At 38.3% G+C, this 21,495-nt stretch overlaps 1 protein-coding gene across 2 annotated transcripts; it reads left to right on the plus strand.

Moving 5' to 3' along the window:
* The first annotated feature begins 288 nt into the window (after nucleotides 1-288).
* PEX1 (peroxisomal biogenesis factor 1) lies at nucleotides 289-20,915 on the plus strand. Of its 2 annotated transcripts, none has more exons than XM_042816676.1 (24): nucleotides 289-417; nucleotides 2,178-2,321; nucleotides 3,092-3,175; nucleotides 3,408-3,522; nucleotides 3,612-4,378; nucleotides 5,903-6,022; nucleotides 6,965-7,088; nucleotides 7,353-7,462; nucleotides 8,682-8,782; nucleotides 9,688-9,820; nucleotides 10,542-10,638; nucleotides 11,112-11,282; nucleotides 11,773-11,927; nucleotides 13,078-13,267; nucleotides 13,446-13,615; nucleotides 13,884-14,018; nucleotides 14,521-14,585; nucleotides 15,194-15,336; nucleotides 15,420-15,523; nucleotides 16,652-16,825; nucleotides 17,633-17,863; nucleotides 19,000-19,200; nucleotides 19,421-19,551; nucleotides 20,555-20,915. In XM_042816676.1, the coding sequence occupies exons 1-24, from the start codon at nucleotides 289-291 to the stop codon at nucleotides 20,634-20,636; spliced, it is 3,876 nt and encodes a 1,291-aa protein (XP_042672610.1). In that variant the 3' UTR covers nucleotides 20,637-20,915. The 2 variants fall into 2 exon arrangements, with proteins under 2 accessions (XP_042672610.1, XP_042672611.1); XM_042816677.1 differs by having other exon boundaries at nucleotides 13,449-13,615.
* Nucleotides 20,916-21,495: the final 580 nt, after the last annotated feature.

A 21,495-nucleotide genomic window follows, 5' to 3' on the forward strand; every position in this document is an offset into this window, starting at 1 on the left:
CCGCCCTTCTCTTATCGGCTCTTCCAGGAGCGGAAGCGGGCGCCGTCGAGAGGCCAGGCGGAACGAGCCGCGGCCCCCGATGGAGCGGCCAATCTGAGGACGGGAACGCGTAGATGCCGCGGCCGCATTGGTCGGCAGCGGGTCGTACCATTGTCCCGGGGGCGGCAGGGGGGAGGAGAAGGAATCTCGGGAAGGCCCTGCCGCCCCAAGCGGGCAGTTCGGCGCCAGGGCGGGACGGCGCGCAGCGGCGGCGGGGCCCGGCTCAGCCCGGCCCAGCCGGCCGCCAGCATGTGGGGCAGCGGCAACCCCGGCGGAGGGGGCGCCGGAGTCGCCGCGGCGACGGTCGTGCTGAGCGGGACCCGGGACTGCTTCCTGCACCTGCCCGCCGTGCTGGCCTCGCACCTCCGCCTGCAGCAGGTACCGGGCCGGGGACGCCCCGTTCGGAGAGCATTGTGGGAGAGTGGGGCCACCCCACCGCATCCCGTCGCTATGGCGACGCTCGGAGCCCTCCTCTCTCGCCCGACGTCAGCCGCCCCCGCTGTCGCTATGGAGACGGCGAGCGTCCTCCGCACGGGCCGGGACCCCTCGCCCCCTCCCCGGGAGCTCTGCGCCCGTGACGACGCACAGCCTATACGGCGCGGCGCGGCTCGGACGGCCCGTCGGGTAGTGCCTCTGGGCCCGGCCCTGGCGGGCCGGAGTGCTGCCGGGCGGGGCCGTGCCGAGCGCCGGGCTTCTGGCACGCGTTCTGCTCAGTAATGCGTGCAGCCGGCCGCAATTCGGCCCTGAGCGCGGCGTTACGTTTGCTGCAGGAAATCCGGCGTAAACGTACGTGTTGTGGCAGGCTACTTATTTCGCGCAGTCTGCAAAATGCGGACGGTTGGGCTCTGATACCCTGATAGAAGTAACACGGAATGCGGTCTGCTGAATCACGATGTTCTAAGGGGCTTAAATCACGGAATCGTAGGGGAAGGGACCTCAAGAGATCAGCGAGTCCAACCCCCTGCTAAAGCAGGTACCCTGCAGTAGCTCATACAGGTGGGCAGCCAGACAGGTTTGAATAGCTCCATAGAAGGAGACTCCACAGCCTCTCTGGGCAGTCTGTTCTGGTGCTCTGTCGCCCTTACTGAGAGTTCTTCCGCTTATGTTAATTGATGATCCTGAACAAAGTGCAATCTACAGCTGAATCTGATTGCACAAGGCATGGGGTAAGTGGGTGTTAAAACAGCCCTGGGAACTGGGAGTTGTGTGAGGAGTGAGACACGTAGAAGAAAAGCTTTATCCTTGTGAGCACAGGTGTGTGACATACTCCGGTAAAGCAGTCTTGAAACCAGGTGTGTTTCCAAATCTTAACAAAGTATTGAGTAATATTTGAAATTATTAGGAAGTGAATTGTGTGTATTCTGTACAGAAAATGACCTGCATAGAAACATTGCTATCTTAAAAAGCGTATCAGTGGCATATTCACAGCACGTTGTCTTCATCACTTGGTTTTCATCAAGTTATGTCATTTTTGCAAAAACCTTAGGAAGTGAGAATTGAGTAATGCATCATAGAACAGTCTCAATGAGAAAATGGGATGAATGTATCCAGATTCTTAAGTTTGGAATGGAAATAGCTGAGCGGTTCTGAAAGAGATGGATGTGATCATTTTGGTATGAGTTGATAAGACCTGTGACTTATTCTAAATGTTGCCCGGCTTGTGACAGCTCTCCTGGGATCTGTGAGAATGTTAGAGTGCATGAGAAATTTAGTCATATGCCCATGTGTTTTCCATACTTAGGAAGTAGGAGCTATGCATTTCTTTAGATACGTGGTATAATGTAGAAGAAGGGAAGTACAGAAAGGTTTCCTTGCTTCACAGCCTATAAAAGTGAAAGTCTGTATAAGAGAAGTAATCAATCCACAAGAGTTGTACAAATAGGCTACGTGAAGAATTCTATGGGAAGTCTCAATTAACAAGAAGTTAACTACTCTGCCAGCATCACAGATTTTCTGTCCTGGAATCACCCTTTACTAGTGTATCATAACCATTGCAAGTTGTTGTTACAGAGTAGTAACAGGCGTGTAAAATCCAGAAAACACTTTTAAATCCCTTGTAGGCCTTTATGCAGTTACAGGTTAGTGATCTTTCTTGCCTGGTTTGAAAACGATTCATTTTATTTATCTGAAACTCATAGGGCCAAGCTGTGAAAGTATCCTGTGGTGATGAGCCCATATACTTGAGCTGGATGGAAATAAGGCATCGAGGTCACCGGAGTGAAAATATTGCAGAGATGAACAGGCATTTAGCAGAGAAACTTGGCATTGCAGATGGAGAACAGGTTTGAAATGCCATTTCCTTCTTTCTTTTTTTCTTCATTTTGGGTTTAAATTTTCTTCCCTTATTTTCCCTTCCACTGTATAATCCTACATCCTCTGTCTCTAAATATGCAGTTCAATTTGCCTCTTACTCTTGGGCAGGGTATTTAACTTGTAAATGATTCTTTCATTGGAGAAAAGTTGGGAAAATTTCCTAGAGGCAGAGAAAGCGTTGTGTCACGGGATGTTAATACCTCAACATCCAGATTGTGGGGTTTAAAATTAGTGTGAGTGTAAAGACTATACTGTTCTGCTCTTGTTTTACTCTATGCCCCATTATTGTGTGGTGTATCTATGTATTTACGTTCTCTGGTGAGGTAAATTTTATTTAGCATAATTTTTGGCTCAAAGCAGTGTCTTATCTTAGCTTGTTTACATTCCTAGCATATTCTCCCTAGAAATTATATATCTCTCTGCAGAACCAGAGAGGTGTTGTAAGATAATATACGATGAAAACTAGTGTTTGTTCTCAGCTGCTAAAGCTCTGGATGCTGTGTTTGTTCACTTCCATTCACGTATTGTTGAAGTCCCCAAGCTTGTGCAATGTAATCCATCCTTAACACCCTGAACTTCCATCTCCTGCTTATGAATTACCTTGTGTGGTTAAGAGGAACTATGTTCAAGGCAGTGAAAACATATAATGAAGATGCCAGTTTTCTAGATGAATTTTCTAGGTAGAGTTTTTATGCATTTAAGGAGTTAAATTATTTTGAAAAAATGTTACTTCTGTCAGATATTCCTGGAACCCTGTTTGCACGTCTCCTCCTGTCAGCAAGTAGAAGTGGAACCACTCTCAGCAGATGATTGGGAAATACTGGTAATAAAACCTTTTCCAGTCTTCATGCCATTTTTGTGCAAATGACAGAGAATATAGATAGAAGCTGTTGTCACAATTCCCTATTCTTTTCTGCTCCTAAACAAATACTAAATGTTGTGGGTTTTCATTGTATTTTGTATTTCAAATGATGCGTAAGAAAAATATGTAGAACTTCTATGTTCAAGCATGTTTTAAAGGTGTCCAAGCTTATAATGATACCACATTTTCCCAGGAACTGCACGCTCCCTCTCTTGAAAAGCATCTTCTGGACCAGATCCGAATCGTATTCCCAAAAGCTATCTTTCCTGTATGGGTTGAACACCACACTCACATTTACATCAGAATTGGTAAGCAACAGTGAATGCTTTGGTGGTGCCTCGAGTAAGCTGTCTTGCAAGAGTGGATGCATTCATTCATCTGATTTGTTCATACTCAGGTACACTTGTGCCAGCAGCCCCCTATGGGAGATTAGAACCATGCACAGAGCTGCTGATATGCCCAAAAGCACGTGAGCTTGAGGAAAACATCATAGACATGCCTTCTACAGAAAGTGACATCTTACTCAAGAGTTTTGTGAAAAATAACATGCAGCAAGACGAAACTGTAAAGGAGCCTTTTGCCAGTCAACCTCAGTTAAATCCAGGAGTCCCTGAACAGAGTAAGGCTGATGCAAATGTGACGTTTGGCTCAAATGTTCTCCCAAATATGTGGAATTTCATAGGGAGCATTTTCTCTCGTACAGCTGAACAGAAACAAAAGACTTTGTGTGATAAAGATGAAATGAGCACCTTCAAAGACAAGCTGCTGAACTTAATTCACATGGATTCCATTTTTAGAGTTTGTCAGTCCCAGCCTCCCAGCGTACAGAATGCATCAGCCCTTCATGCATTTCTGAAATACAATGCCGTTCATATTTTTCCATGGAATTTAGAATTTACTGATTTGGATCCAAATGCTGTAGTTTCTTACGGGAAAATAAACGAGCTGCTTTCCCCCAGACAGCGTCATCAAGAAGCAAAGCAAAATCTGCCATCTGAAAAGCAAAAACATTTGCCTGGTACGCAAGACAAAAATAATTCCAATAGCATTCAAGCGTCCAGTGAGGGATCTGTTGTTCAGATCGTTTGGAATGGATTTGAAGACCTAAAGAGTGTCATAGAGTATGGCAACGGTGGGGAAGCCCTACATGTTGGAAGAGTTTGGGTCAGTTTGAGCACACTATCTTTTGGGGCTTTTTATTGGATAATATTTGCTATTGGATAACTGGAACTGATGTGCAGTTTGGGGGTAGGCTTTGCAGAAGGTTCTTGAGTAAAGTCAATCAAATAATAATTGCTAGAGCTATGCCTTGCTGAGCCTTCTCACTGATATTAGCATCATGCAGTGTACACTGAGCTTCTGCACCCCTAGCATTTTGGCACCAAATAGGAAAACCCTTCAGTGTTGCTGGAGGTGCATATTTTCTTCAGAATTTCTTGGCAGCCGTACATGAGAACATGAATGTATCTGTTCATGTGCATTCAGTAATGCTTAATGAAGTGTTTCTTCATCAGATACTGCTATAAAATATGCTCTGGACTCTAGGTGTCATCATGCTATAAAGTAATGGCATAATGTATCCTATTGTTACCTGATATTTACAGGTGCTTTTATATACTGTTGAAGTTTTCATTAAAATCTTGCAGTACTATCAAATAATTAGCTTTTATACCTTTTAAAGTCTCTTGGTCTGTTATATATTGTTTTCTGTAGGGTGACACAGTCCCAGTGTGCAGACACTGACACTGAGGGATTCTTCCAAATAAGATTTTCTTTAGACAGGGACTCTTAATATTTCGTCCTTAATCTACAAAGTTTGTTGCAAGTCTAAATAGGTATTTTGCAACATACGCTACACACCACTGAAATGCTGCTCCTAGTTGTGTCTTCAGCTTATTCTGGCAGAGCTGTACAGCCTGCTCATGTTCTTTCTTTCCTGGAAACACACGCAGGATCAAGAGAAATAGATCAAATGCACTCCAAATCACTGTTTGACTATTTGGACATGTTACATTCTCACCATTTGCTGACTCTTTTATCAAGAGTGAGAGCAAAAGCCTGCAGTAATGTTTACCACAAAATCGTTTGATGCGAGCAGTTTTCCAAATGTTAGCAACCATTCAGTCTTTCAGACTTCATAAACATTTCTGAGACACATTTCCAAACTGAAAACATTTAAAACAGTACAGAATATTTGAAAAGTAGTTTCCTTTTTACGGGGCAAACTGGCTGGTACAGCTGAGGAAAACTGGATTTCTGTCTGTACTGAAAATGTGTGCGGCTCTGATCTTTATAACAGCCTGTTTATGCATAACCTGCCCATGTAAAATATATTGCAATCACCAAATGTTGCATTCTTGCAACATTCTAAGAATTAAGAGGAATCCTTTTTCAATCTTCTTGGTTTTTTTTTTTTTTATTATTATTATTTAAAGTTAATAGACAGTCAACTGTAGCAAGTGTTTTCACAAGTAGGATAAAAGACACTCAGAAATGTGAGAACAGGACTTGAATGCTAGCTTTATGGTTTCTTAAATCTGTTGTAAATTGCACTGAATAAACCATCAGTGATCAAATCTGAGGTTCTATTGGTGTTGAAGAAACTGTTATTGTACTCAATATGCAATGTTACAGTGGTTTTATTTTCTGATGTTTCTTTTTTCTTTGCTTTTATTTTGAATATTTCAGATTCCAGATGACCTGAGAAAAAAGCTACGAATTGAAATGCATTCAGCAGTCCAAATTAAGTCACTTGAGTCTATTCCTAAAATTCCTGTATCTCTTAGACTGCAACCCAAACAGAACTTAGTGAGTTGATATTCTTGGTCATGTATTTGTTCATAGGTTGGGAAAAAATAATGTTGCTCTGGTCAAAATTGTCTGTGTTGTTTTTTTGTTGTATTGTTGTTTTGTTTTGTTTTTTTTTTTAAATGTTGGATTTGTTTGTGTTACATGATAACTTGGAAGATGTCTGTCATGTATGAGTGCTTTCCCAAGGAATTTGGTTTTTATTTTTCCTTTGTATGTCACTGAAATCATGAAGATGCAGTGATCTAACAAAGCTTATCTAGTAATATTATTCTGTATTTTGTTTGCTGATACTTAAGTTGTTGAACTCTGTCTTGCATTTGGTAAGTACTTCAAATAGTTCTGCATCTTACCTGTAAAATTTTTCTATTTAAAGGGTATGATGGAGTCTTTCTTTGTTTTCAAAGTGTGAAAGTGTCTTGCTTATGAAAAAAGATATTGGCATTGAGGGACACCTGCTAATAAGGAAAAGATGCATGTTCTTTTTAATTAGGTTAGGAATTAATTAGGAAGCAAGATGTACAGGAAAGGTGGATGTAGTGCCTAGCCAGAGTTAGTGACAGGCAGTGGTGGTAACCTGGCACTGTTTCAAACCCAGAAGCTGAGTAGTGCTTTTGGATCTTGCAATACAGATAAATAAAAGAATAAAAACTTCTCTGTGCCTTACATCAGTGTTCCAAAGATAAAATTGTTAAGGGCGGTGGAAGAGCCAATTGTTGCTGTAGCAAAGGCAGAGTAGCAAAGCAGCAGGTGCTTTCTACAGAGCAGGTGACAGAAATGGCAGAATTGTTGGCATAGTGTTATTTTCCAAATAAATGAGACTGTTCATCTTCTTCCAGATCTCTGCTACTATAAGAGAATCAAATGCTCTATGCATGAAAGGAGGACAGTCGTAGTAACACCTTGTTTCAAGTCCCTTTTTGTCTCTGTTTTCCTATGTAGCATAAAGATACATGTGAAGATGATGTTAAATGTGCTTTCAGTGCTTGGCTAAAGGATTCTGCTACTGAGGATCTTCCATGGATAATGACAAGCACAAACTGCATACATCTGCGTATTAAAGAAGGTAAGGACCATGTAGCAATCTTAACTGTCCATTAGGAATTTTATTTAGGCAATATACCTTTTGTGATCTCTCTGTGCACCATTTAATATAACATATCTCTTTACAGTGGAACTGTAAACATAAACTACATTTTAATAATAATTAACTTTAATTATTTCATTTTGGATGTATATAGTATTTCTGAATATATTAATATTTCATCTTGTGAAGAATAAAAGTTGAAATAATTAGGAATCTTAGTGGTTGTACTTTCTGTTTTTACAGGAATGGAGGAGTTTGTCCTTACTGTAGTGGATCACGTGCACACTGAAGAAGATAAGTCTGAGAACACTTTTATACTGAGTCCCAGTTTGCTGCAAAAGACTAATATACAAGTAAATATCCCATAGTATCAGGTATCAAGTAATTTAAATTGTTATATTTGGTTACAAGTAAATTATGTGTGGCATTTTAAATAATTGTTGGTTTGTTCATTAAGTTATACCTGCATTCTTTGTGTTATTTTACAGCCTGAGGCATTGGTAAGATTCCAGGCATGCCTGGAAATTTATTTGTCATTGACTTTCATAGTCTGCATCAAGCTGTCAGGAAAATCAGAGCAGAGGGAAGTCAGTATTGCCCAGGTTTGAATATCCCATCCTGATGCATAGTTACTTTTTCTCTTAGTCCCTGAACCACTGTAAAATCACTTTAGATGAACAGGAGCTGATTCTACAAAGATGAGACGTAATGCCTATTTAAACTTTATTTCTGCTTTCCCTTTTGTATAGCTTGTGCCCTCTTTCCTTTCTCAGAAAATGTAAACAATTGGGATTAGGGTTTCCATTAATAATGCAGGTTTAGCCGATGTCCTTGACTCCTGGGTAATGGTTGTAATAGTAGGATCATTCTTTTTTTTTTTTTTTTTTTTTTTAACTTTTAAACTGGCAGAGAATTAAGATGTCCTGTTTTGGCTGTTCAGAATAGATTTTTTTTTTCTGCAAAGTTTAGAGTTCCTGTTGAGCAAAAGTAGAAGAGCTTTATTTCTATCGGTATTTGAGAAGTAGAGAAGTCTTCTACAAATGGTAAGAATGACCAGTGTTAAGATGAAAGGACAGTTTGCATTTGTTAACAGAGTCACCTACCAAGCTGTTCCAGCCTGTGAACCTTGCAATTAGTCCTGTTTGCTAGTTTAGCTTTTCATACTTGCTCCCTGGTAAACTAGAGTGTGAAAAAAGGCAGGTGTTTCAACCAGATCAGTTTCCCTGTCTGACTGATCATCTTGCCTCATGGGTGTCGATGCCAGCACAACAAAGAGGATACAGTAAAATAAACATTAATGGTGGGGAAAGATATGAGATATGATGAGCTGCATAGCTTGACATAAAAGAGCACTTATCCTAGTCACAGTTTACATCATTGTAAACACTAGATTATATTTTGGAAATATTTTATCTGTGTCATTTTACCAATACATCTTTCTTTCAGGCAAAGCTTCAGCAAGGCATACTTGCAAATTTTATTTATAAAGATTCCAAAAAAGGGTAGTTACTTCTATACTCTTCTCTTGTAGCTGTATTTAATGTTAAGTACTAACATTTTCCTTTGTTGTAGGTTCTTTTACACCCTGTAACTGCAAAAGCTGATGATGACAGCCAGCTGCCTGTGCGTGAAACAGACAGAAACCTTCCTTACAAAAGACTAAACCATTTAGGGTGAGGCATCTTCATAGTAGAAAGTGCATGAGGGAATGGGAATTAATGAAGAAGAATATTAGTGAAAGTGATCTTTTTTTTAATTATTATTATTTAATTGATGCAGATCTTACAGCATGATTCTGCATCATTTGGTATTTTGGCTTGTGTCAGGCTCAGCCCTTCCTATGATAATGTTGCTGTCATTTGTAGAAGGACAAACAGTGGTGCTGTATGGTAAACTTCAAGTAGAGTTGGGGAAGAGGGGACTTGAGAGACTTGTGGTAGCATGCTATTTACTGTGCTATTGGCATTTTGAAAGGCAGCTGAGAAGAGGCAATTAGAGCTGACCAGGGGTTAGCATGGTAGAGTAGGAATGCAAAAAAAACAAGTTGTATTTATTCATTTTGTTTTTCACAGTACAATACAAAATACAAAACAGAGCCTTGCTGTTGGTGAACCTGAAAGGAGCACTGTTGTGTCAAAAGACACAAAGATTTAAGACAGGTGAAGGATAAAGATGTCTTCAAATGAACTACGTGCTGCTTCATTTCTGATAGGCTGAGTTATCTGACCCAGATGTGCACCGTTTTTTACCAATTTGTTACATCCCTTAGGAGGTTGTTACTTGGACCTTCAACAAGGTGAAACCCCAAAAACTGAAGCTAGCTCTGTTGTCTGAGGCCCACTTCCTGCTAGGGTGATATACATTGAGTGATTAATTGTTCAACAGCAGGGGTGATCTGCATTGTCTGTGCCCCCTGTGTTTCCTCTGCAGAATAAAGATGCTGTCTTTTCAGATTGAGTTATGAAAATATGAATTACTTTGCATAATCAACATTGAACCCTCACTATACTACAATTATTACTGTTTATATCGTGTGCTGATGCTACTCTAGGCATTTAATGTCTTCTGTGCTGTTCAGGGGAGTGGACAAATTAGGAGCATCTTCTTATGAACATATAAGCCACAGTCTTTTGGGTCGTCCTTTATCTCAAAAGCTGGCTGGTATCGCTGTGGGACTGCGAAGTGGAGGGGTGCTTCTCACAGGAGGAAAGGTACACGTCCTACTGCTCTGCACTTGCAAACTCTCCTCAGTGGTTTTCAGTAGTTACAGAACTGTTTTCATTAGTTCTTTGTTACCATGCAAATTCGAGGAACTAAAGAACAAGCTGAAAAACAAGCAGTTGGCTGAACAGAGTTGACACAGTAAAGCATTATGTATGTCATATTATGACATTATATATTATGATATTATACATTCACATGTAGTGTGTATATGTGTGTATCATCTATATGCATATATAAATTTGAATATTGATAGCAATAAATTTCAGTTTATTTCCATAGGTTATTAATCTACTTTGTGTTTATATAATAGGTGCTTCTTGTCTCTGAAATATTTGAAAGTAAGAATACAGTATTTGCTCTTATTTTCTAACTAACATAAAACGTCAGTATAGCCAGTGCTCTGATTTTCCTTTTTGTCTCTTGTGGTGGCATTTAACACCACGTTCCATCATAATAAAAACAACACTGGAAAAGTGGAATCACAGCACTGTCTGTAGTGGATGTACCCACTCCGAATTTGACTTAGGCTTTTTTCAGCCTATGGCTTCAGTCTCTACGAAGTGATGCAGAGATGGAATAAGTGTATGCTTCTGAGGAGTAAAACCAAAGTGCTCACAGCCTTCCCAGCTTAGCTGATGTGTGTTTTGATAGAAATTCCACAGAAACAGAAGCAAATAGTTCTGTTTTAGCTCACTTTTATTTTTACAGGGAAGTGGAAAATCGACATTAGCAAAGGCCATCTGCAAAGAAGCATTTGATAGATTGGATGCTCATGTAGAAGTAATTGATTGCAAAGCTTTAAGAGGTGGGATAATACCTGTTACTTTCTCAAACAATTGCAGTATGACAAAGAACTGTAATTATGAAGTTACCGCATGTAATCTAATTTTTGTTTTTTTGTTAAATTTCCTTTTGCAAGGAAGCTTTTTTTCATGTCTGCCAGCTTCTGTCCCTCATACCACCACTGCATTCAAACCACTCTTGTCACGTTTATTTTAAGATGTTACAAATGAGGAGAAAGTGGCAGGATCAACAGTGTGTTTCTTCAGCTGTGGTGGCTGGAACAAACATAAATAATTAAGTGTTAGAATGCCTGTGTTAGTGAAAGTAGGCTTTGGATAGAACATGTTGTTTCTGCTTTAAAATAGGTATCTGGATTTATAGAAGCATATGTAAGGTAGCTGAATCCAAGTATTGGAATATTACTTGAGCAAGATATACAAGTCTGATCTTTTTTTTCCTTTTATGTTTTGTCATTAAAATGCATTTATCCTATAGGAAAAAGATTAGGAAGCATAAGGAAAAATGTGGAAGAAGCTTTTTTAGAGGCGTCATGGAGACAACCATCCGTTATTTTAATGGACGATCTTGATCACATTGTTGGAGTACCTCCTACACCAGAGCATGAGAACAGCCCTGAGTCAGTTCAGAGCAGTAGACTTGCTTATGGTAATGCTCTACTACCTGTATCTGGATAAAAGTGTAATGCAGCCCAGCATTTCTGGCACCTCAGTTGTACTGTCCTAGCTGGACATTCTGTCTCAATCATTATTGCCTCTCAACAGTGTGGTATGTTTTTAGAGTGGAGTTCACAACACAGAAAAATAATGTTTAATATCCTGTGGTAGACATCATCAGTTACTTTGCAAAAATTTAACTTTTAAACAGCACTTTTGATGACATTTGGTAATGGAATGTACTGTCCTAGAAAAAATAATTGTATTGTTTGGTTGGGATGTTTGGGGGATTTTCACTGTTTTAATTTGGCTTGGTTTTGTTATTTTGTTGTTAAAGAAAGAGCATTTAAACATAGCAATAAAGAAATTATTTTTAAATATATTTTTAATGCTTTTTATTTGCACTGTATATAATGGATATAATCAAATATAGAATCTTTTTGTTATTTTGCAATTCCTTCAGCAATGCCTTCTCTGTTTAGTTTTGAAAGATCTGATAAAAGAAGTTATTTCCTTGGGGAGTTTGATTGCATTAATTGCTACAAGTCAGTCTGAACATGCTCTACATCCTTCCCTGGTTTCAGCTCAAGGAACTCATATATTTCAGTGTTTCAAACGTATCCAGCCACCAGATCAGGTAAATTTGGGCATTTATTAATTTGATTACAGTGTTGTTTGCCTTCCCTCCAGCCACAGAGATTGTAGGTTACTCTGGGGGATGAGGAGAAAGCTGGATATCATAGAAAGTATTTAATAATACTTAGATACCCCAGCACCCCTGTGTGACATTATAAGGCTGGAAAGTAAGCCAGTGAAAATTCCCAATTTGTTTCATTATCCTCAGTGGAGAGAAAAAAGGTGTATTCAGAGGATGGTTCAGTTCAACCTAAAACAAGTTAGGCTGTCCAAGGTAGGTGAATGTTCCCTTGGTACCCATAAGGGAATTCTAGAGAAGCAACTTTGAGAGAACATGTCAGGTCACTACAGTTAGATAAATGGGACTTAGCTTAAGTGTGTTATTGTTGTTTTTTTTTTTTTCTGCCTCTCAGAGGAATAAGTATGTGCTAACATATTATTAATGGTAATTACATGTTAAAATGTTATTAAAACTAAATTTTATGAACAGGTTTGGGATTATTTTTCTATATTAATTGTATTTTATTTGAATTTGAATTTTATTTGAAGTCCCTTTAGGAACAGTAAAAAGGAAAGAGGGAAGAATGAACAGTCTTACTTAATTGCAGGAGGCAGTGGATGCTATGTGGTTATGGCAACTGATGGGTGTTTAACACAAGTAGTTCCTACTTGCTTGGGTGCTGGTGTTTTGTTGTGGGTTTTTTAATACTAATAAATGAATGAGGATGAGGCACCAGTGGAAAAGTCAGGTTTTCAAAAGATATCAAATTATGTGTTGTATTTTTATCTAACACTATCTATTTCACATCCAATAAGTTCAGCACAAAGGAAAATATGTTCATTTTTTCTTATGGAACTGAAGCATTGGTGTGAAACAGCAGAAAGTTGAGGGTGGGAGTTTGTTTTGTTGTTATTGTTAGATTTAAGATAACTGGCAGTGCAAACCTTTGAATTTGTAAAACTGGTGAATTTCTTGAAGTTCAGCTGAAGAGCTGACTTTAGTTCATCTTTGTGCCTACTCAGATTTTGTCACTTGAAGATTCCATGATAGTGATGTGTGAGATAAGTAATACATATTTGCTTTCTGAATTTCTGAAAGCCACGCCAACTGACAACTGAACACACGCTTCCTGCCCCATTCTATTTTCCAGAAGCAAAGGTGTGAAGTGCTCTGTTCTGTAATAAAAAACAAACTGAACTGCGATGTAGAGAAGTTCTCCAATCTTGATCTCCAGTATGTTGCAAAAGAAACAGAAGGTTTTGTTGCTCGAGATTTTACTATGCTGGTTGATCGTGCCATTCATGCCTGTATTTCTAACCAGGATGCATTTCAACACGGCGGTACGTTCACTGTCAAAACCTCTATTTCATATTCTTACTTTTGTTATCCGGAACTTCTTAGAATACACAAATGAAAAGCCAAATTTTGTTTCACATTTAAAATGTCTTTAATTGTTGCATATTGTGAGGAATTTGTTACTCTTGGGTTATATAGGTTTTTTTTGTTTTTCCTTTAAAGCAGAATTGAATCTGTCGACCGTGGATTTTCAGAAAGCTTTAAAAGATTTTACTCCATTAGCTCTGAGAAATGTCAGCCTTCATAAACCTAAGGACATTGGCTGGGATAGGATAGGTGGCTTAAAAGATGTGAAGCAAATACTCATGGATACCATCATGTTACCTGCAAAGGTATGCAGTAGTTTTAAGTCAGTTACGTGAACTTTGTACATTTTGTTAGTAGAACAGTTATGATCTTTAAGACGCAGCACATATTTGACAGAAGGAAGACAAATATGGTTTTTTAAGCTGCTTTTCTGTCTTCCCAGTCTTCAAGTATTTTCAGCTACCAGAGAACTCTTTCACTGCACCCTTCAAAAATCAAACACTAGTGATTATTCAGTACACTGTAGAATAATTGCATGTTTCATAACATGTCTTGTTTGGTGTTGTTTTCCAGTATCCAGAATTATTTGCGAACCTGCCTATACGACAGAGATCAGGAGTCTTGCTCTATGGAGCACCTGGAACAGGAAAAACACTGTTAGCAGGAGTAGTTGCTCGAGAGAGCAGAATGAATTTCATCAGTGTCAAAGTAAGAAGAAAATTGATTGATTCATTTGATTAACTGAATTAAATAGCTCGGTATAATAGCTGTGAGTAGGTGCTTGTAAAAGCAAAATACCAAAGTTAAAAACTCATCAAAAATAGTTTCTGTGGATAACCAAGCATCTGACTTTCTGGAGCTTCACAGTTTTATGACTGAGTTTGTTTCTTTTTTTTAACAATTTTTCATTAAGCAGAATAATAAATTTCAATAGGATTGTCTTAGTTACCCATCTTATTAATAAAAACAAATCCTGAATTTTGGTTCTGTGGGACCAGAAGTTGGGCAATACATTTTAAATGTATTTTCAAAATGCAGTGTAAATTGTTACCTGTGATACAGTAATACATATTGTGCTACATTGGAATATAGTTGGAATGCTGGCATTCTCTTGGTTACAACTTACCTTGCTCCAGTATGTAAAATCAATGTTGGTATTAAATGACAAAGCCAATAATGTGTAACACAGATGTTCTTTTCCCTCTTTTAGGGACCAGAGCTGCTCAGCAAATATATTGGAGCAAGTGAACAAGCAGTTAGAGATATCTTTAACAGGTTGGCCTTGTAAAGATTTCTGATGTTATGATTCTATTGGTTGAAGCTCTGTGAATTGATTTTGTTCTCAGAGAGATACGGTTATCAAATCATTTGTGCCAAAAAAGGAGTCAAGAAGTTGCCAAGATTTGAACATGGTCTTTTAGGAACTTTTCTAAGAACAGTTAAGATCAGGGTGCACTTCTGAATTTTCGTATTTCTCTCCACTTCAGAGTGCTTAGCAATGAACACAGTACATAGAGTCAAACTAGACTTGGTATTGAGATCCTTGGTGCCAGTAGTTTTGTTTTTACAAACATGCCCTAATTTGAGCCTCAATGCTTACTAATGTAAATGTACTCTTCGTAGCCTTTGCTTCTCATGTACGTTGCAGTGTAGACAGTCTTTATATTGTGTTTATATAATCCAAGACCACATCTGAATTTTGAAGCTTTCTTGTGTATTAATGCAATTGAATACTTTAGAAAGGGAAAACTGAGGAGAAGATACATCATAAAAATGAGCAGTGATTCCATAGAAAAAAAAAATTATTTAAAACCTCTAACTTTTACAGGAGACGAGTTTTTTATCCTCTACTTATATTTAACTTAATGTTGTTTGTTTTTAAGAGCTCAGGCAGCCAAACCTTGCATTGTTTTCTTCGATGAGTTTGATTCCATTGCTCCTCGCCGAGGTCATGACAACACTGGAGTTACAGACCGAGTGGTTAATCAGCTGTTGACTCAGTTGGATGGTGTGGAAGGTTTACAAGGTAAAAATTCATCTGTATGCTCTTTCCCTCCTTGCACAGATATTTAGCAGGTGTTAATGGTATTTTCTTGATGTTTTCCAAAGGTGTTTATGTGCTAGCTGCTACTAGTCGCCCAGATTTGATTGATCCTGCTTTGTTAAGACCTGGTCGACTGGATAAGTGCCTGTACTGTCCTCCTCCAGATCTGGTGAGAAAATAAAATGTTTTATGTGACAAAACGGGAAAACTGGGAAACTACTGGGCTTCAGTTAATCTCCATTTCTTTATATTTCAAATCTGGCCAAACTGGGGTCTATTGCACAGCTCCAGTTGTACATAAAAATTCACTCGTGCCAATACATTGGTATAAAACTGAGGCAAAACAAGAATGTTTATCACAGTCTTAAGAATCAAATCATATTCCAGCGATTGTAACCGATCAAAAAAAAAAAAAGTAATAAAAAATATTCTGTAGCAGTAAACTATTCCGCAGAGATTTGTTGCAGCATCATGTTTATAATCTTTTGCATCTTCCAATGAATTAAAAATCCGATGGATCTGCTGTTTGCTTGAGGTGGTGAACCCATAGGCATTCACAACCCTTGATTATCTGAAATTTTCAGAGTAGTTTTGTTCTGAATTCTTGTTGATTCCACCTTTCGCCCACATTTAATTTTGAGTGTACAAGTTCTTTTAAGTCAGGTGTGTCACTGTCTAGCAAGGGAATTTTTTTTAGTTCATTTTGGATCAGGCTTTTAAGGCTGTACAAGGCATGTCTTTGGTTCCCCATTTTATATTATAGTTGTGCTGTTCATTTTCAGATTAATTGGAAAGCTTAAGAAATGCCACATTATGTTATTTTTAAATGTACACAGTGATGTTCCTGCATGCCAAAAATGCAAATATGTTCTGACTTCTTCCTTTTTAAATTTTGGTTTAGAATATGATCCTTCAAATAAACAGAAATGCTTACCACTTCCATCGTATTTCTCTGTGCAAAAGGAAATATGACTAGCAGTGTTCAGCTTCATATTTGTTTATATGACACATATAAAAATCTCAGATATTAGATGAGTATTTAGAGGATATATTTCTGTGTTCTATACTGTTTGGTACATCTTCTCTTAACCTCGTTAGGAAAAGGTAACAGAAATCATGCCCGTTTTAAAGTTTGATTATTATTCAGTGTATCCAAGATGTACTATTATTAGGGGAGTATCTTTAAAGAAGAATTTGCTTGTGACAGAGACAAAGCACTCTCTAGGAGAGGAGAAGGAAAATAACAGGTTGCTTTACTGATGGTTGTTTGGTTGTGGGCTTTTTTCTTTCTTTGCAGAGTTCACGCTGCGAAATCTTAAAAGCTCTCAGTCATTCTCTGTCCTTGGCAGATGATGTGGACCTTGAGTATTTGGCTGCAAAAACAGAGCACTTCACAGGGGCTGACCTAAAAGCTTTATTATACAATGCTCAGTTGGAGGCAATACATAATTTAAGCTCAGGTTTAACGCAGGTAAATAATACAGATATAAAAGATTGTCTCTTTATATTTCTATGCTGGTATGTTCGAAGGGGTTAATTCTATCCATTGTGTTTTCAGCAAAGCTGTTTAATAAGAATTAAATCTTAATGTGTATGGTATCACATGAGAATAATGTAACAAATTAGTTTAAATTTAAACTTCTTAAAGAGAAGATTTTTTTCTTTAATTTTTGTGAGAAGCGTTTAATATAAAAAAATGTTTATTTTAGCCAAATCTCTTTATTGTTGTTGTGAGAAATGACTGATAGACCAACAGGAGGGATCACTCAAAGCCTTCAAAGAGTATCTAGCAAATTCCGTTCTGAAGTGACGGAGGAAGCAAGGAACTGGTGGGTTTTATGGGGAACTCTGACAGATTTAATGTGATCTGAGGTTAGGGGAGGTGGGAAAGAGGATGTTGATAGCTGGACTCTGGAAGACCCCTTCAGATAATACCCATATTTAATATAAGGTACAGGATCCCACTGTAAGTTTTTATCTCTTGTAAATGACAGGTTCCTTTCCTCTTCTAACTTCTATCCAACTGCCTGCTATCATATTTTTAATGCTTGTCTTGCTCTAGCTGAAAAGGGGCAGGCAAGGCTTCCACTACTTGGAGATCAAAGGAAATATGGGTTTAGTGGCATGAAAGAGCTCATATTCCAAGAGAAGAATTGCTAGAAACAAATGCAAATCAATACTTTTGTTTGGACTACACATAAAATATTTTAATGCATTACAGAGTGCAATTAGCTGTGAGTTAACACCTGTAAACGTTCTGCTCTGTTCTTTGTCACAGGATTTTGGTTCTAGTTCTGATAGTGACTTCAGTCTGTCTTCCATGGTTTTTCTAAACCATAGCAGTGGTTCAGATGACTCAGCAATAGATGGAGAAGCAGCACCTGAGCAATCTCTTATTTCTTTGGACATGTCTGAGTTGCTTCCTGAGGATCCAAGGTCCAACATGTATCGTCTTTATTTTGGAAGCTCTTATGAATCAGAACTAGGAAATGGAAGTCCTTCAGACCTGGTAAATCACACTCTCGATATTTTGAGTTCTCTAAAAATTACCGACTGCGAAGTGGGAAAAAAACCACGAGGTTTAATAACTACAGTTATGTCTGCTTTGTCCTTCAAGCTGTCTTCATCCTATGCACTGTGGGTCCAGTGTGGGAACCAGGGTGGGATATTCCATCTGACAGAACAGGATATGGATTTCTCTACAACTTTGAAGAACTTTTAAATCAAAATCCCAAAATACTGCTTAGTGCTTTATTATCAGACCAACTGTATTCACACCAGGTCTTACTATCTAGTCTAATGCCTTGTTGCCTTCCAAAGTTTATTGCTCTTGGCTAGCCAGCACCCGTGTCACAGTGCTGACCAGTCTCACTTGGCTGCTGGGTAAATATAGCAGAACATGCTGGCTGTGAGCTCCCTACAGTGGAGAGATGACTTCAGAGTTTGCATGTGATCCATTCATTCTGAGGATCTGTTGCAGAATTGTATTTACAGGTAGTTATCAAAGGTATTAGAATCTTGTTTTCAAAACTGTCTTGTATTGATTCCTAAAGCCAAAAATAGCTTCTCTTCACACTGGAGAATTTCTAACTGCTAAGTCTCATAAAGTGCTCTTGTGTTTTATCTTGTATTATACATGACAATGTTCCGGTAATGTATCTTGAGAGATTTAAGTTTTCCTTTAACTCTGGAATTTCTTCACTGAGGCTACAAGGACTTTCACCTTTCAAAACTTTGGAACTTTGAAGTTGCTTGTTTTACCCAGTGCACAGAGAATTTGGAGGTGATAGAAAATGGAATGTCACTCCAAAGCTAACTGCATGAACCTCAGATTTCAGAACCACTGATTTTCATACATAAAAAGAGTTATGTATTTACTAGGCATTTGTATTTTTTTTTTACATGGGCTGTTGCAAAAATATTTGGATTTTTTTCTGAAGGGAAAACACTTCGTTTCCAAACTTGTGCTTTCTTCTATGTCTATACAAAAGGTTGCGTGATGTATTTTTGAAAGTACTCTTTTTTTCTGGTGGGAGCAAGGTGATACTGAATGAAGTTGGTAGGAAAGTTAGCTAAATTGTAATGTTTGAGTTGCTCTTTTGAATCCATAATAAGTTAACGTATTTCTCTTTGTGATCAATTTAGAGCTCTTTGTGTTTGTCTGGGCCAAACTCTGTAACTCACGATTTTACCAACATCTCTCAGAGAGACACAGCATCATCACAACCTTCAATGCTTACAACAGTCTCCCAAGAAGACTCACTGGAAAATAACCAGGAGCAGCAAATAGAGCACCTGAGGACAGAAATCAATGCTATCAAAGCCAATTACAAAAGCAAGAATGGAGTATGACAGTTTTTTGTAATATTTAGTCTTAGCACTTCCTTTCATTGTATTCTGATAAATAATTCATTCAATAATATTAAAAATAACAAAGATAAGTGATACCTAGTTTGAGGAAGATAAGCCAGGCATGTGTTACTAATGCAGGGGGAAGCAGTGATTGTAATTACAGGGGGTCCTTTTTCTGTGATAATTTCTGATTGTTCGTGGCTCTGTTTTCCAGGAGGATGGCACCCTTAATCAGTCTGTGCTTGCCAAGAACACTTTAATTATTACCCAGTCCCATTTGATGACTGCTCTTGAGGGTATAAGACCATCCATTAGCCAAGATGACTGGAAGAATTTTACTGAACTGTAAGCATTATATTTTTTATTATTAATTGTGAGCTCAAGTGGAGATTTGGTCTTTCCATATTTCTTATTCATCAGAACCACAACAGTTATTTAATGATACTCTGTGTGGTAAATGGCATGGAAATTGGGTGGTTTCTGACAGCAGTTTTTTTTCACCAATACCAAGGTACACAATAGAAAGAAGAAATTATCTTACCGCTGTGAGCGTGGGTGTCTTTTATTGTTTTTATTAGCATTGGACCTAGAAATTCTAATCCCAGACCCAAAACCCCTTTTATTATGTTAAAAGCTATACCAGTACAAAGAGAATTCTGATTCTCTGAAACATAAAGCTAGGTCCTACTGTTCCCATTGAGTAGCAGTTCACCATGTTTTCAAATTGCTCTGTTATGACTTTCTAGTGACTAGTGCCTCTGTTAACTACTGTATTTGGGAAGAGGTATGATGCTTTGAGTCCTCATTATATATGTTCCCAAAGAAAAATAATTTGCAAAAGAGAAGACATACTGAAAATGGGAACATGTCCATTAAACTTGAAAATGACTGGAGTGAAAAAGCTGAAAAGTGGCATCAAAACAGTCCATGTTTTCTGGACTTGGGAATTAAGGTGTGATCTGCCTGAGGTGTTACATGGATAAGCAGATCTTAACAGCAGGGATCAGAGAGAAGGAGAAAGAGAGATAATTTCTAGGAATCAGTACCCCCTGTCCACTTTTCTTCATTTCCCTCTAAATAGTAATAATTAAAGTATATATATATGTTATTTTAGAATAATAGTAATTAAAAAAAAAAAAAGAGAGAGCTTTGTGCTCTGCTTTGCCTGAATCAGAGTAGTGGATGAAAACTCCTCCAGGCCTGCAGGTCTGAGAAAACAGGTGCTCTTCATTTCAGCCAAAATATAATTGAACATTGATAGTTCTGTGCTGTATTGCTGTGTGTTTTGGGGGCATATGCAGACAAAGGGATTTCAGACTAATATGCTGCTGTCTTTTACTGTTTCCAGGTACGATAATTTTCAGAATCCCAAGAGGAAAGGACAAGTTGGGTCAGCATTCAGACCAGGACAAAAAATGACTCTAGCATAGTAACTTCTAATGTGCTTGTAATTACTGAACTGTAAATGAAAATGACAAATGGGAGCTTAATATTTAAGTGATTACATCAGATTATTTATATTCATATGGGTTTATTAATGCAGCAGTTGAAGAAAATGTCTTTCTAGTTTACATGCTGTAAAATTATTTCACATTTTATTTTGAAGAAAATTGTCTTCCTGGAAATTAATATTAAATTTTTGAGAGAACTTCTGTTATGTTATGTCCAGTTGTTTGTCACAAAAAAATTAAATTTTGATTTTATCAATATATAGTTGCCACAACCTAATAATGATCTCCCTGTCTGAGTAAACTGTACTGTCTAAGGCAAGAAATGATGCACTGATATTCTGAACAGCTTTTCTCTAATGGCTTTCGGAGGGCTCAGAGAAGAGTTTTACTTCATATGTTTATTGATGGGCCAACAATACTGGTAAGTAATACTTCTAGAGCGACTGTAGCCAAAAAAGAAAAATATTAAGACAAAACTACATAATTTTATCTTGTCGTTTGCCACCATTAATTATTCAGAGTAACATCAAGTTGCATTTCATAACAGTCAGATCTTTCTAAGCCTATCTTCTTCTTGGAGACTTGAAAAATCTCTCGTTTGGAAGTTTCCCTACTTTACATGGGGTTACAGTCACATCTGCTTACTTACAGTGAGATTGTTAAAGAGTTGTCTTCCCCAGCCGATAGCTAGATAAAGTCTTACAGCAGGGGAAAGGAAAAGGCCTGGAAAGAAAAAGTACTGGAGCTGTTTGCTGTGAGTCCTTACCACCCTTTCACAACATTCTGCCAATACTGTGGGCTTTTGCTCACTTTTGCTGATCATCCTTCCCTACTGCTT

The sequence above is a fragment of the Centrocercus urophasianus genome, unplaced genomic scaffold, assembly GCF_019232065.1.
Source record: "Centrocercus urophasianus isolate 14NV4802_14NV808 unplaced genomic scaffold, USGS_Curo_1.0 seq_16, whole genome shotgun sequence".
Classification (NCBI taxonomy): Eukaryota; Metazoa; Chordata; class Aves; order Galliformes; family Phasianidae; genus Centrocercus; species Centrocercus urophasianus.